This window comes from Phascolarctos cinereus, unplaced genomic scaffold (assembly GCF_003287225.1).
Source record: "Phascolarctos cinereus isolate Bilbo 61053 unplaced genomic scaffold, phaCin_HiC Scaffold_5;HRSCAF=322, whole genome shotgun sequence".
NCBI classification, from domain to species: domain Eukaryota; kingdom Metazoa; phylum Chordata; class Mammalia; order Diprotodontia; family Phascolarctidae; genus Phascolarctos; species Phascolarctos cinereus.
This window is the reverse complement of record NW_027555958.1, coordinates 60,420,974-60,437,191: the sequence shown is the minus strand read 5'-3', so window position 1 is coordinate 60,437,191 and position 16,218 is coordinate 60,420,974. Positions and strand designations below refer to the sequence as shown.

The following is a 16,218-nucleotide window of genomic DNA, read 5'->3' as shown; positions in this document are numbered from 1 at the left end:
AAAATTGACTAGTAAAGGCTGTCTCTTGCCTTCTCACATTATCATTGTAATGATTTTATAGAAATGGGAAAATATTCATATAGGTCAATAATGTCCAGTCTTCTCAAGGACCACCTCAGACCTCCATATTTTTGTTTTTCTTTTATGTGGTATCTTCCCTGCTTTGAGACGTCCCGGACAATGATCCCTTGATGCCTGCAAATTTACTTCTGAGCATACTTGGTTCAAGTGTTACTGGGCTACTCTTCCCAACTTAATTTTCTGAAGTGTAATTTCCACGGCGAGTCATGGAACATCACATCAAGGTGGCAAATGACCCAAAGGACAATGAAGAAATTGATGGCAACATGCAGAGGTTTCATAAGACTGCCAATGGAGATGAGTGTATGAACTAACTCTAAGTGTAGGTGGGACATGTTCTCCTTGACAGCTACATCCGCCATAGGCCTGCATGAAGTGGGAGGCAGTGAGAGACGGTGGAAAGAGCATGGGCTCTAGAGACAGAGGACCTGGGTTCAAATCCTGCCTCTGAAGCTTACTACTTCTGTGACCTTGTCATGTGAAAAGAATGTCACTTAACCTCCCCTCAGCCTCAATTTCTTCATCTATAAAATAAAAGGGTTGGACTATATGGCCCCTACAGTCCCTTCCAGCTCCAGTTATGACCCAAAATGCAACAGGTGATGTCAGATACCCCTAGACTGATTCTGGTTGAGCAAAAGATTTTGCAGCACAGCTAGTAGGAGAATGAATCCAAATTCTAGGAAGTGATAGGATTTTGGAAGATTTGGGACGCTGTTCTGGAAAAGATAGAGGAAGACAGTGGCTAGGGAGACTGAAAGCTGTCACATAGCTGTTTCTAATTCCTGCCACCACTAACAGGAGACTTTCCCTTTTCCACGTCCCCAAACAACAGCTCCAGACATACTCCCAAATGGACAGCTTGTTCTGAGAAGCCACACTTGCAAGATTTTAAGACATCACTGACCTGGCACTGCGAAGCAAGACCTTGCAGAATCTAAGGCTGCTGGATTCACTCTGAGCAAGCTCGCAAACATCTCTTTTTCCTTTCCTCAGGTTGCTACAACACGTTGCTAGAGCAGCTAGAGGTGGGCACAAAGAATTGGTTCACAAACCTGTCTTCCAGTTTTCCTGTTCTACTTACCAGCTTGGAGGACAAGGCCAATAAGCCAGCATGGGAAGAAGAGCTGGGAGGCCACATTCCCCACAAGTTCAGAAGGTTGTTGTGCCTTGGGAAATGAGTGGTGAGAATGCTTGCTGCTTGACTCATTCCTTGTTTTACATCTTGCACTCTATTTTAAGTAGATGTCCTTTTACTTAGCTATCATGTCACATGATTCAATCTGGCTGGTTAGAAAAGAGAATCAGATGAAAAAGTAGAGGCTTATGAGCAGCAGTTAAATAAATGAAGAATTGATTACTGGCATGAGTAGAAGGCATGGCCAGGAGAAGGGCCACCTCTTTGTCAGAAACTGGAACAAAGAAAGAGAGTGTGGGGAATGATGTCGATACATAAAATAGGGGTGAACAAGAAGATCAGGTGATGGCCTCTATTTTTTCAAAAGAGTTAAGAGGCAAAGTCTTCTGCTAAGAGGGGCCAGTATGAGAGGGCTTGAAGACAACATTTCCAGCAGCTGGTTGTGGGAAGTACAAGAAAACATAGAACCCTAGATTTAGAGCCAGACAGAACCTTAGCGGTCATCCGGTTCAACCTTCTAATTTTAAAGATGAAAAAAACTGAGGCTTAGACTACCTTAATGACTTATCCTAGGTCATGCAGATAGTAAGCCAAGTTTCAAACTGAAGTCCCTCTGTTTGAATTCAGCGTGGGATTGCATGTAGCACTGAGGGACCATTTGAGATTAGGTAGCATCAATGTGTGGGGGATCTAGTTGGCATGGTTTGCAACTTCCCCCAGCAGGAGAGGAGGATGGTAATATAAGCCATGGTTGTGGTTTAGTAAGTCATGAGCAATGAGACTGACAGAGGCACAGTAGAGGGCATATAGTTGAACAGGTTAATTCTGGGGTCGGTGCTAAAAAGGGAGGAAAGTAATGGGCTGGGATAGAATAACTAGATATCATGAGAACAAAGACTAGGTTCTGGAGCAAGGTGGACGGATGGATGGAGGATATGAGGTTGTGATCAAAGATAAGAAATTCACATTTCTGTATAATAAAACAGAATAGTGGTGGATGAAGGTTAAAGGGTTAGCATTGCTGTGTGTCATGAGGGTAGTACAAAGGCGTATGAGATCAGGGGTTGGGGCAGAAAAGAATACAAGCCAGGTATTGAAATCCTGCTCTCCACTACAGAAAGGCAAGAAATGGAAATTAAGAGAATACATATTGGCAAAGAGAAGGAAAACTTTGGGGATGGGGAAGATACTGAGCTCAGTTTGAGGCACTTTGAGTTTGACGTGCCTTTGGGACATCCACTTTGAAATGGGCAATAGTCAATGGGTGGAGTAGGTCCAAAGTATTAGAAAGAGCCTACCTACCTAGAGCTAGAAAGGAAGTCACCTGCATGGAGGCGATAAAGGGCGCACAGAGAGGAATAATATGAGGCAGGGATGCTACCAGACTCTGGAAGAACTTGGCTTGAAAACTAGACATTCCAAGCCCTGAGGGCATCAGCTTCAAATCCTACCGTTCCTCTCCTTATCTTTAAAGTTCAAAAACCTACTCAGGGCTTCATTAGAAAGAAACACATTTTATAATTTACATTAAAATCATCAATTCCAGCAATCAGGTTTTCACAATGGTCCTTACTTCCATGGGGTAGATGAAGGTCTGTGCAGTCGCTCCAGCCAAAGAACCAGAAACAAATCTCTCCATATTGCTAACTTTGGTACTGTCATAAGTAAACAACTTCTTATACTGTGTGTGTAAATAAAAGAGTTCACATATATATTAATGCTGAAATAAGAGAAAGATTAGTTCCAAAAAGAATGCCACTTATTTAACAATGCTATTATTATGATTGAATGAGATAACATATGTACAGTGCTTTACTTACATAAATTTGTAAAGTTTATAATTGTTAGGTATTATTGTTATGTTATTATATTATATTATATTATAATTATATATATTCTCTATAGTATAAATCTATATTGTGTCTATATAAATGTCATTCTGTATTATTTCTTTTATTATGAGCCCATACCCAGCAAAATATGTATAGTTTAAATGTATGTGCATTTAATTCACTAGAATATCAAGTAAATTACCTCTCTTGGGCCTCATTTTTTTTCTCTGTCACGTTACTATTGCTGTGTATGCACAGTCAGATATAAGATACTACATTTGAAAGAAACTCAAAAGAGGTAGGAACTGTATCTTATAGGCACCTTTTTGATAGCAAAGCGGATTCAGAAGTAAGACTAACAATGCAATGTATGGCAATGGCTTGTTTATGCAAGGATGTTTAATTTGAATGGTTTTTTCTTGGAGACAAGGCCATGATAATCTAATAGAAACTGCTAGATTACTGTAGGAAGCTTTTTGATTTCTAAACTAAAGAATTTTAGCCAAAATTTATAATTCCAGCCATTCCAGAATTATTCAAAGACCTATTTTAGTTTTTTTATAAATAGGATGATGAATAGAGCTATAACAAATATTCAGAAAAATAAAGCAATTAACTAATTTGTTATATTAAAAACAACATTCATCTTTCTGCTAAAATGGTCTCAAGGTTTTTTAAAACTCAAAAATTGTTTCTTCTTAATGAATTTTGGTAATATCTTACCTGCTCATATGTTAAGACCTTAATAGCTGTTTCTGGTGCAATTTTTAAAACATTCACACCATTTCCCCTCCAAAAGGATAAGACACCTCCCTCTCTCAACATATGCTTAAATCCATCAGCAATATGAATGCGTTTTGAGTGTACATCCTGGATCTATGAAAAAGAAAAGAAATGGCCTCAGTGTTGTTATTTTTTACAAAGCATTTGCACATAGCACCTTCTGTTTTCAATGTGTTTTAGCAGCCCATGGTCCATTTCACCTAATAACAATAATAATAATGAGCATTATATTGTACTTACTATGTACCAGACACTGAGCAAAGCAGTTTACAATTAACTCATTTGCTTTTATCTCATTATAAAATCATTCTGAGCTTTGAAATTTATGACTACTCTTAAAACAGCTTAGTTATTGAAAAGTACAGTAGGGGGCAGCTAGGTGACACAGTAGATAGAGAACTGGTCCTGGAGTCAGGAGGATCTGAGCTCAAATTCAGCCTCAGACACTTGATACTAGCTGTATGACTCTGGGCGAGTCACTTAACCCTGATTGTCTTCAAAAAAAATTTACAAGTCCTCTTTAAAAGAACAGCTAACTTTGGCAGGCATCAGTACAGCTGTTAACTTACGCAAATGACTGTTTTATTAGTAAAGAGTATTTCTCATTTCATCACATGCATATCTTTCCTTATGTTGTGTGAAAGCTTACCCCTTGCTCTATTAATAAAGTAGCTACGATCCAGTGATACACTTTGTAGTCAGAAACACCACTGATAAATGTGTTTCTTCTTGTTGAACTGTGTTTACCATGTGAAAAGCCACTGAAGTGGAGGGAAGGGAGGAAGATGGGACTGATCAGAGAGGTAGAGATAATTACTGCCTTCAAGGAATTAAAAATCTAGCAGAGGAAATGATGAGATACATAAAGAACCCAAATGTGAAATGGGCAATAAATGCATCAGAGTGGAGCAATGAACAGAGCACAGATCTGGCCTCAGATACTAGCTCTGTGACCGCGGGCAAGTCGTTTAACCCTGATGGCTTCACAAACAACAACAATAATAATAATGCATCAGAAAGGTACAAACAAAACGTTTTGAGAGAGCAATAACATAGAAGGCATAAGAATACTCTAAGACGCCATAGAAGAATTGAACAGCAGACAGAAGAGAGAAAAACATTTCTTGCATCTATTCAGCATGTAGCTATTGAATCCTCTTCCTCTTTTCTCCATCCCTGTCTTTCTGTTCCCATCTTTTCAACCCTACTTCTGTCCTCTTCTCTTTACCTATCCCAATTCCTTCTTTTCTTCTTCTCACTTTGTAAGTAAGGTGAATTTTAGTGTGTGTAAAGTGGATTTTTTGTTATTCTTACTTAAGAGTTTTCTTTCCAGTATCCATAGCCATAACAATCTCTACTTCCCAGGTGTTCGATATGAGTTCTCACGATCATGGCTCAAAACAGTTTCTACCATGCTTGCGCAGTAGATATAGGGAGGAAGTGATGTAAAATTGTGAGGCTAATGCTGGCAATATGCCTTCTTTGTCTGTTGCCCTATAAAGCAAGTGGGTACAGGTCAGTTACTGAGGAGCCCCATTGGGGTGAATGTGCAGGCTGAATGCTATGCGTGCCTTGATCGGCCCCCCATCAAGGCTTGGGAGGGGGAATCTGTGTGTTTGCCTTAACTAGCCCCCTCTGAGGCTTTAGGAGATTTAGGGGAGAGCACAAGTTGTGCTGGTCTCTACTGACCCCATCGAGACGAGGGGTAGTTGCCCCGCCTTCACGCCGGCCGCTGAGAGAAGGGTTGTTAGGAAATGCTGTAGGAGTAGGAGCTCCCATTATCAGTAAACTCCCTCTGAGAATACTAGACTAGAATAAAGTAAGCTTATTTAACCCCTTATTATAACTCCATTCCCATCTTCCTGTCTGACCAGATCAAAACGAACCTGCTAGTGAGATAGGTGTTAGAAGCCCTCCTGTGTCTCTTTCCTAAGAGTGGCATGATCGGTGTGTTTATTTGTTCAACACACTTCCCCATACTTCTCTCCTTTTTCCCTCCCCATTCTAGGTCCTCTCATTTCCCTTCATCTTTTCCCCCCACTGTGTGTCCCCAGATTCCCATCTCTCCTTGATTCATGATGTCTCATCTCTGACAGACCCCAATGCTGCTCCCTCTGCTTTTCACTGTGTTTATCTTCTTTCTGAGGACATTTCTGCCACCCACCAAGGACTTCAACCCCTACTTGTGGTCGCTCCCACCTTTTAGTGCCCTTTCCTCTGAGATTACTTTCCAATCTCTTTGTGTATATCATCTATTTACATGTTGTCTTCTCCATTTGAGTGTAAGGTCTCTGAAGGCAGTGACTGTGCTTACCTGTCTTTGTATGCCCAGCACATAGTGAAGTTTCTGGCTCATGTGGAGCATTTAATAAACACTTATCAACTTACTGGCTGACCCCTACACTTGAGGTTGAGTCATTGGAATCAAACAAGTAAGACCTGCTGTTATTATATTTAAGGGTAGCCACATGTGTCTGTTATATCTACCAGAATACCAATTACTCTATTCATACCTTCAAAGGAATAGAACTTTAACAGCAGCTGGTTGAATTAATTTTTTTTAAAAAAAGGTAGTTTGTTCCCAGAAGGATCACTACGTGAAGTATCTCTGTATATCTAGATAAGTTATGTTATAGTATTGAGACATGGGACTTAACTGCTTTTATCTCCTAAAGAAATCCCTCCATTTCCTAAAGAAAAACTGATGCTCCTACCTACGTATTACTTAATCCAGCATTAACAAAACTCCTTCACAAGTAGCTTTATAATATAAGAGGGGAAGTGTTGAGAGAGTAATGCCCCCCACCCCAAAAAATCTCAATGTACTTTTTCCCCTGAAACAGTGGGATGGTGGGTACTCCCACTGATGGAGAGGGTGTGAACAACTCTTGATTGATTTTCAGTGACTGAGACAGTCCCAATACGAATAGCTCACTGGAACTCAAAAGGAGGAATTCTGGTTGGAGGAATTAACCTCTTTGCTAATCTACCAAAAAAAAAAGCAATATACTACACTTAGTCCTTTTTGCCTTATCTGCCCTTTTGTCTTTCCCCTGTTATCAGTCTTTCACAGTGGAATGGAATGGAGTAGAACAAGAGAGGGGATTTCTCTCTCTCCTCTCCATTAGAACTGGTAAATGGCACTTGGGGAAAGAATAATACATATGCTTATCCACCTGGTCCAGGAGTTAAGTTCTATAGAATGGACATTCCTAGCCTAAGATATGCCCATGGTCAGGGCAACAATAAAGTTCCTGCAGAAGCACATGGCAGAAACATAGGAGATTTACATTTAAAACATGTAAATAACTATACACATAGATGACATACACAAAGTGGGTGGAAAGTAATCTCAGAGGAAAAGGCACTAAAAGGTGATGTGACCACACAGGTAGGGATAGAAGTCTTTGGCAGGTGGCAGAAATGTCTTCAGAAAGAACTTCCCCCCAAGAGGGAAGTTCATGGACAATATTCTTGAACCCCAACCTCATGTGTAAAGGAGGGGGATTTTAATTTCCTAGGTGGTATAACTCCAGAATCTAATCTTCTTGTCAGAGGTGAGATTGCTCATTCGGCACCATCCTTAGAGATTACCTCAAATAAAATCTTTGAAGGAAACAACTGGATGGAGAATAAATAGCTTAGAAAAGAAAATGGTCAGCCTAATCCAATTAATGGACTCTCTGAAAATTAGACTAGGCCAAGCAGAAATCAATGATTCCATGAGACAAGAAAAACTAGAAAAAAATCAAGATAGAAAAAAAAATAGAAGAAAATATAAGGAATCTGCTACCAAAAAAATCTGATTTAGAAAATAGATTGAGGAATGATCATTTAAGAATCATTAGACTCTCTGAAAACCATGATTTTAAAAAAGCCTGGACACTATATTCCAAAAAATCATTAGGGAAAACTGTGCTGATCTATTATAAGCACCACCTGAAAGGAACCCCAAAAGAAAAGTCCCAGGAATATCTTGGCCAAAATCCATAGTTTCCACATAAAAGATAAAATAACACAAGTAGCAGTTCAAGTCGCAAGAAAACAGGTTCAACATCACACACAATTTGGCAGCTACTACTATAAAGGAGCAGAGATCTTGAAAGATGATATTCCAAAAGACATCAACTTACAGCCAAAAATAACTTACCCTACAAAGTTGCGTATAATCTTACAGGGGCAAAAATGGATTCTTAATGGAATAAAGAACCTTTATGCATTTCTAATGAAAAGACTAGATCTGAGTTGGAACTTTGGAAAGTAAGCATAGAAATCAAGAGAAACCTAGAAATATAAAGTGGTTTAAACAATTATAGGTGGTTGCATAATGATGTTAATATTATAATTGAGGAGAAGACACAAGTGTCCCTTCAGAACTTAAGTCTTTGAAGAGTTCTGAGGAAGTTAAATAAGAAAAACAGAGGACCTATAGGTAGATTGGTTCTGTTCTTGGACTTTTAAGAGGGGAAAGAGAAATAAAAGTAGAAGAAATATACCAGTATAGAAAGGAGGAAGAAGGGGATGGATTTTGCTATTTCTCGTAATTGGGGTGTATGAAAAGAGTATGCAAACATGGAAAAAGGAGTAGGGGCAGGAAGCATGCAATAAATCTTTCTCTTAATGGCTGAACACACTCATAAACACAAAAAAATATTTGGTGTACAAATACATCAAACTCAACAGAGAAATAGCTAGGAATAGGGATGGGGGTAGTTAAGAGGGAGGATAATACCAGAGCAGGACTGGTCAAAGGCAAAACAAACTTCCTGATTCTGAAGAGGGAGGATGAAAAAGAAAAAGGAAAAGAAATGGAAATTAAAGGCTAGGTATCCCCTGCAGAATAGCTGAATAAATTATTATTTAGGAACTTTAAAAAAATATTATTGTGGGGGCAGCTAGGCAGCTCAGTGGATAGAGCACCGGCTGTGAAGTCATGAGGACCTGAGTTCAAATCCTACCTCAGACCAAACACTTGACACTTACTAGCTGTGTGACCCTGAGCAAGTCACTTAACCCCAATTGCCTAAAAAAAAAAAATATTATTGTGCTGTAATAATAAATGATTAGAGGTGATTTCAAGGAAACCTTAGAAGGCTTATGCAAACTGATGTAGAATGATGTAAGAAGACCTAAAAGAACACTTTATACAGTAACGACATTGTAAAGATAAACAGCATTGAAAGACTTAAGAAATTTAAAACTCAAAAGCTTATAGAAGTGATTGTTGATAAATCAAAATAAATTAACAAAAAAAAAGACAAAAAAAAGAAATGTTACATCTGGTTGTAAGAAATGAAATTACATATATTCTGAGCCAAGAGAATTGTGTAACAGAGAAACTTACATTAAGGAATGAAAAAAATGCTCCCTTTGCAGTGAACAATTTAAGAGTTCCCAGCAAAATGTAATTGGGGAATAGTTACCAAAATACATAAAAATGTATTTTTAAAAAAAGAAAGATTTAAAAACTCTGACCAACATAATGACCAACAGAGGTCCGCTTCCTGACAGAAAGGTGATGGACTCAAGATGAAGAAAAAGACATACTTTTTAAAAAATAACACCCACTGGGTGGATTTTTTTTTCTTAACTATACTCATTTGTTACACTGGGATATTTTGGAAACTTTTTTAGTGCACAAAACACAATAGAAGGAAATTCAGAAGAAAACACACATTGCAGTCCAACTTTAAAAGTAATATATTGGATTTATTACATACTTTTCAAAACAAGTGGTATGTAATTGAGATCCGCAGCTTCATAAAAATCCCCTTTTTATATTGTACTTTGTGCATGGAAAATTTTTATGGTGTTTGTTAAGTTCGGAATAAAAAAATTTTAAAGAAAAAAAACCTCAAGGTTACAAACACTGATGTTATAAATATGGATAACTACATGGATAACAGAATTTTCAGCGCGAAATTGACAACCAACCCAAAGGTAATTGAAAGAATCATGATGGACCCAAGCATATTACCATAGATAGAGGACTAAAAGGTTCCTCAGAGGCCTATTTTACAATACCACCTCTTTCATTTTCCTCATTGACTGACTTCTGTGAAAGAAGTGGTATAAATGACAGCAAGAAAATATTTGATCAGAAAATTAGGTGGACTAGTCATGAATTCATAAGGCAGCTAGGTGGTGCCCCAGTACATAGAGTGCTGGGCCTGGAGTCAGGAAGACATCTCCCTGAGTTCAAATCCAGTCTCACACACTCACTAGCTGTGTGACCCTGAGCAAGTCACTTAACTCTGCCTCAGTTACTCATCAGTTACTCATCTGAAGAAAATGACAAGCCACTCCAGCATCTTTGCCAAGAAAACTCCAAAAGGGGTCACGAGGAGTCACACGTGACTGAAAAACGACTGAACACTCATAAATTCTGGCTAAGACTCTGGGAACACATCAATCCCCTGTAGAATACAAAATGAGAAGTTTGGTAAATCACTTATGAAAGTCTGTGGAAAAACAAGCACAAGAATTAAAGAGATGGATGAGGCGTGGAGAGGCTGTGATCTGCATGGATGAAAGAAAAGATCCCTGCACTTACAATGTAACAGATTTCACCGCATGAAGCAACATGAAATTATTCTTCAAGGAAGCCCAATATTTCAACCTCCAAGCACTAAAAGTCTTATTCTCATGGATCCTGTGACAATTTCTAATAAAATGCTTAATTTACGTAGCCCAAGTGTCATACATTAAGTAAGAGCCATTAGGTCTAAATTAAATTAAATTATATTTAAATCAATATTAAATTGTATTTCCCTAATAAAGTCAAACTCACATATCAAAAGCACTACTGAGATCTGAAATACTTCTTTTAAACAGTACTGAGCCCTTGTTGTATTACTTGGAAACACAGACAGATGAAACAAGCAACCATTTACCTGCATGATGATTTTCAGCCGATCTAGGGGTGCTGTGCAAGTTCTAGAGACTGAACCTGCTATTCCACCTGCCAGCAGATGTCTCCACCACATGCCAGATTCTCTTTCTTCTTTTGAGAAGTCATCAGGAATGGTTATACTATCCCCTATGTCGATCCCCTAAATGAAAAGGAAGTTACCATATTATTTAAATTAGAAACGGACCATCTCAAGAAGGCAGCATGAAGTAGTGGGGGAAGAGCATCAAAGTCAGAGGGCCTGAGTTCAGATCCTGTTTCAATCCCATTCCTATAGGGTTCCAGTGACAGGGACAGGCTAAGTCTCATCCATACCACCTTAAGGGTTGCCTTATTAGTATAACATTTTATCTGGTTTTTCTGCACAGACCAAGAGCCATTTATTGGGGCCTGGCTGTCCTCTCTTAATTTAGCACATGGAGTCTGGATGTAGCCTTAATTTAGGAAGCAGTTTTGGCAAGTGACTTCTGTGTTCTTCTTTACACTCTTAGTTTCTATAGCCTATTTATTGTTACCTTACACTGGCTACTTACATACGTACTACACTACTGGGCAGGTGGTCATGGGGACCATAACAAAAAATAATTTCCATACAGTTGCCTATTATGGTCTAAGGCATTGTACTAGGTGTTGGGAATATAAAGTTAAATAAGATATGATCCTTTTCCTCGAGGAGCTTCCAGTCTAGTTGGGAAAATAAATTTGCACAACTAAGTATACTGTCAAATAGAAGAGGATAAGCACATAGGTATAAATCAATGTAATGTCAGTTCACACAGAATTGGGATTAATTTCAATTATAAATCACCCCCCCCCAAAAAAAGCACCATTTTCTTCTACATAGATCAACTTTCCCTTACCTTACATAGGATGGGTAATATGGATCAAAAACCTTGACAGGAACACCTTGTTGGTTTCTCTTGATGCCACACATATTACCAGGATGTGATTTTGGGTTAACATATGATATATTTTGTAAATTATGGTTCTTCAATCTTTGGAATGGTTTATACATGACTCCCAGGTTCCCTTCGCAATCTTATCTCCTGCTATTGCCCCTTTATGTTGTTGTTCAGTCATTTCATTTGTGCCCAACTCTCCATGACCCCATTTGGGGTTTTCTTATCAAAGTTACTGGAGTGGTTTGCCATTTCCTTCTCCAGCTCACCCTGAGGCAAACAGGGTGAAGTAACTTGTCCAGGGTCACATAGCTAGTAAGTGTATGAGACTGGATTTGAACTCACATTGGCACTCTATCCACTGTGCCAACTAGCTGCCCCTATCACCCCTTTATACTTGGGGCAGGGCAGTAGCAATCAGGGGAACCAGAAGGAGATACAATTTTAACACAGGGCTCTCTGAAGGAATGTCAGCCCTGTCCACATTCTTAACCTGGGATCCCTGACTCTTTTTTTTCTAGTAGTTTGATAATTGTATTTCAATTTAATTGGTTTTCTTTGAAATTTTTTTACTTTACGCACCTAAAAACATTCTGGAAAAGTGTCCATAGGTTTCACCAGACTTCCAAATGGGTTCTGTGACACAAAAAATATTAAAACCCCTTGGCTAGGGAGCAGGAGGGAGAGTTAGAAACCATATGATCTCATCAGTCTGACTGGCACAGTCCAAAACTTGCTAAGTAAGGGGTTGCTCTACCAAGCTTCCTGGGGTTTCCCTATGTGAGAGCTATACCTTTGGCTTAGAGCATAAAATAAACATGCGGTATAATGCAAACTACACTCACAGTAGAACGTTTCCAAAACCGTGCAATGTCCTCCATGTTTTCTGCTGGGTTAAATAAAAAGTAATCCCTCCATTCATTCCAGTCCACTGACATAGTCCCATCAGTATCAATTCTGAAAAAATAATGATGACATGCTTAAAACCTATGCTCTAATTCATACATAAAATTAGCAGCAGCAATTAGCATTAGTAATCCATCTAGATGGAAAACAGTTCCATATTACATATTTCTGGCAACTACCGCAGGTCATTACCCTGGAACCATTTTCATTTTCTAGCATTTTCTCACCTCCTTCTCCTCTTAGAAAATTTTGCTTCCTTCATGGCTCAGTTCAAGAGATGTCTCCTATAAGAGGCTTCTCCTGATTTTTCTAGTTGTTAGTACTCCCCACTCTGAAATTACTTTGTCTCATATTTGTATGTATTAAGTATTTACTTATCTATGGGCAAATGAAAACTGTGAAGGCAGAGATTTTGCTCTTTGGTTTGGGGGTTCCTAGGACCTAGGCATGCATTAAGCCCTTAATGAATGCTTATTGAAAGGAACAGAACTCTTTCTTTTACCTGTCTACCTGTGGTTGTTATTTCCCCAACTTTAGAAGGATTTCATGTGTATGCCTTCCCTTTCTGAGCTACGGATCTGGAAATAGGACTCTCATTATGTACCCAATTCAGGAGTCAAATGACATGGAACCATTTGGAAACAAACTAACAACCACTTGAAGAAATTACAGACAATTCTCTGATAGCAGGATTTAATGAGGGAAATACAGCCAAATATGGTGCTTTCTCCATCAAGATTTTCAAGTCTTAATGGAGTTGGAGGAAAATAAAGCTCTATTATTTCAGTGAAATCACTGCTCTAGAACCTCCTTCTGTACTGCTGACATCAATTGTGCAGAAATAATTACTAATTAATTAGTAATATAACAATGCAGCAGTGTTGTTGATGTAATCACATCCTCTACCATTCAGAACCAGCACCAGCACCAAGAAGTTCTAGCAGTTCTTGTCAAAAACTCAACTCAAATGCTTTAATGGGTCAGTAATCTCATCAGTTCAGGAGATCCCTTTATGAAGAACGCAACCAACCCATGCCTGTCTGTCCTGTGTGACTCTCATCTATGTCCTCCTAAAACTTCACCACTGAGAGGTCCACCCAATTTACTAGAGGCCCTTCCTCACTTTCTCCCAACATCTGGAGGGTAGCAGGGAGGCACTCTGCTGTCTACCTGTTGTCCCTCACTTTTTCCCTGTGACCAGTTCATCTTCTCTTCATTAATGGTAAATACTTTTGACAAGTATACATCTCCCTATTCTATAATTCCACTAATATTTATTATCAGAGATTCAATCATTGAACAGGATCGTTTCTGTGGTAACATCTTTCGAGGAATATTGAATGATCTTGCTATGGTGGAATAGGGTTTTTGGTTCATTTTTTTATTTTTGGTAATCAACAAACAATAAACACAATGATGTCTTCTCTACATCTTTCTATCAGTTGTAAGTTGGTAAAGATGTGATCCATTGTTAAATAGCATTTGTGAAAGTCTGCTTGTTCTCTAATGTCCTCATTGAGTATGCCTTCAATTGATGTATAGATGACCCTCATAAACACAAATGAGAGAGTAGTCATATAGGTCAGTAGTTATTGATGTCTTCCTGGAAACTTTTTTTTTTGGAATCAGCAAAGTCTGAGATTTTTTTCTACACCTCTGGTAACTTCTCCTCCTTTAGACACTCATAAATCAGTTTCTCAATGCCCTCTCAATTGTATCACCTGTCCTTTCTCCCTTCCTCCATCTCCTTTCTATATACTTGATCTAATCTGGCTGCTTTATCCATTTTTGCTCTCCTTAGTGCTAATTATATTTCCTCTGTAAGAAACTGAGGGACTGTGATGTTAGGGTCCAAATGTAGTGACTCCACTATCCTTGATGGAGAAAACATTTTTATAACATTTTTGCAGTTACTTTCCTTTTTATTCTCTTTGTATTCTTCTTTCCATTTTCGTCCTTGAATGTCCTTGGGTGACTTTGCTTAGTTGGATATTTTTGCTAAACCTTCTTGAGACTGGTTTTACTCTCCTACTGCTTTTCTCTACTCTATCATACTGCTCATAATTATTGATCATTCTTCTTTTTAAGATTTTACAAAGGTGTTTATATTCTAACCCATCTCTCTACATTTGGCAAGTAAGTTAAATGCTTTCTTGTTTGTTTGTTTTATTTTGTTTTAGGCAATTGGGGTTAAGTGATTTGCCCAGAGTCGCACAGCTAGTAAGTGTCAAGTGTTTAGTCTGAGGCCGAATTTGAACTCAGGCCCTTCTGACTTCAGGGCCAGTGCTCTATCCACTGCACCACCTAGCTGCCCTGTAAATGCTTTCTGCCTAAGGCATTTTCTGGGTTCTTTTGAACTCCTTATTGTAGAAATTAATTTATACTGGTCTAACTTCTGAATGAAATAATTATAGTCAGTATTCATATCATTTCTGTTACCCATTTCCCATTAATAGCTTATTCAAATAATTCAGGGTTAAATCTTAATTGTATTCCATATCTTTTTCTCATTATTCCCAATATGGTGGAACCTGCCAGTGTTTGCATTCCATCGGCACTACCTTCAAGAACCCAGAACCACCTCCACACCTCCATGAGGCACCATGAGGACTGTTGTAAAGCCAACAATGGCTTTTTAAATATTCTTTTGCATATCACCAAAGATAAGGCCTTGAACTTCCAGTATATCCATGGCTTTTTTAGTCCAAGATAAACCTTAACAACTATAGCTCTTATTTGAAAAATAACTTCTTCATTCTAAAACTATTTTTAGTAGTGCATTTTTGTCTAAAAGAAGAAAGGTGGTACTAAAGCATTCCTTCGCATCCTGTATGATTCTTATCCATATCCTTCCTTAGAAGGCCTTCTTCTAGGTCTTCTGGTATCACATGGGTACTACTGCAACATCTGGGCTGCCCACCCATTCCTCTCTCACTAGCCTACTTCCTTTTCCAATCATAAATTTCCTAGATGATATATCTTAGACCATCTCGTTTGCACAAGTTCTGCTGTACTTGTACTTTGCACAAGGTAATGTTCTGCTGCCTACTTCCTAATATGTTTGTTGCTCTTTTACCCTTTGGATCACCAGCAATTTTGATTCTTTGAAAAATGGAGCATTGTTCCATGACCTGTAGACTTGGGAGAAAAAATGCTTTAAAAAGTTGAGTTTAGGGAAAACTCAGGGCGGGGAGTTTATTTCAGGGAGAAGATTTAGATTGTTGAGAGTTCTGTGCAGTTTCCCAAAAGTAATTTATCCCGTTCTCTTTCAATTTAGTTCTGGGCCCAGCTCATTGTCCACCCAAAGTGTCTACCCAAGATATATCAGTTGATGGACCAACTAAATGGAATGCTCAGCCATGTCATGATGGAGATACTCAGCATTCTTCATCCACCTGTTCTTTCCTATGTTGATTGCTAGGCTGATGGGCTCATTTGACAATTTCTATAGTATTCCAAGACCTTTTAGAAGCCTCTAGGGGTACCTCATCTTCTACAGAGAGCTCCTCTTTCAATTTAACCTTGAGCTGGCTGTCCTCCAAGACAACAGCAAATCCTTCTGAACACCATATGTCTTCCTGTTTTATGCCTTGCTTAATATTGATAATCAGAGGGTCACAGAGCTCTTCTACTGCATCTGACAAGGAGTCCTGTTTCTTCTTAACCTAA

General features: G+C 38.6%; 1 protein-coding gene across 1 annotated transcript in view; it reads right to left on the bottom strand.

The window, feature by feature from the left end:
- Nucleotides 1-16,218, bottom strand: part of LOC110217816 (mitochondrial adenyl nucleotide antiporter SLC25A24-like) — a 50,740-nt gene that overhangs the window by 11,854 nt on the left and 22,668 nt on the right. The window contains 4 exon segments of the mRNA XM_078154984.1: nt 2,793-2,900; nt 3,775-3,927; nt 10,728-10,886; nt 12,489-12,600. Coding sequence (XP_078011110.1) covers nt 2,793-2,900; nt 3,775-3,927; nt 10,728-10,886; nt 12,489-12,600 — 532 coding nt within the window.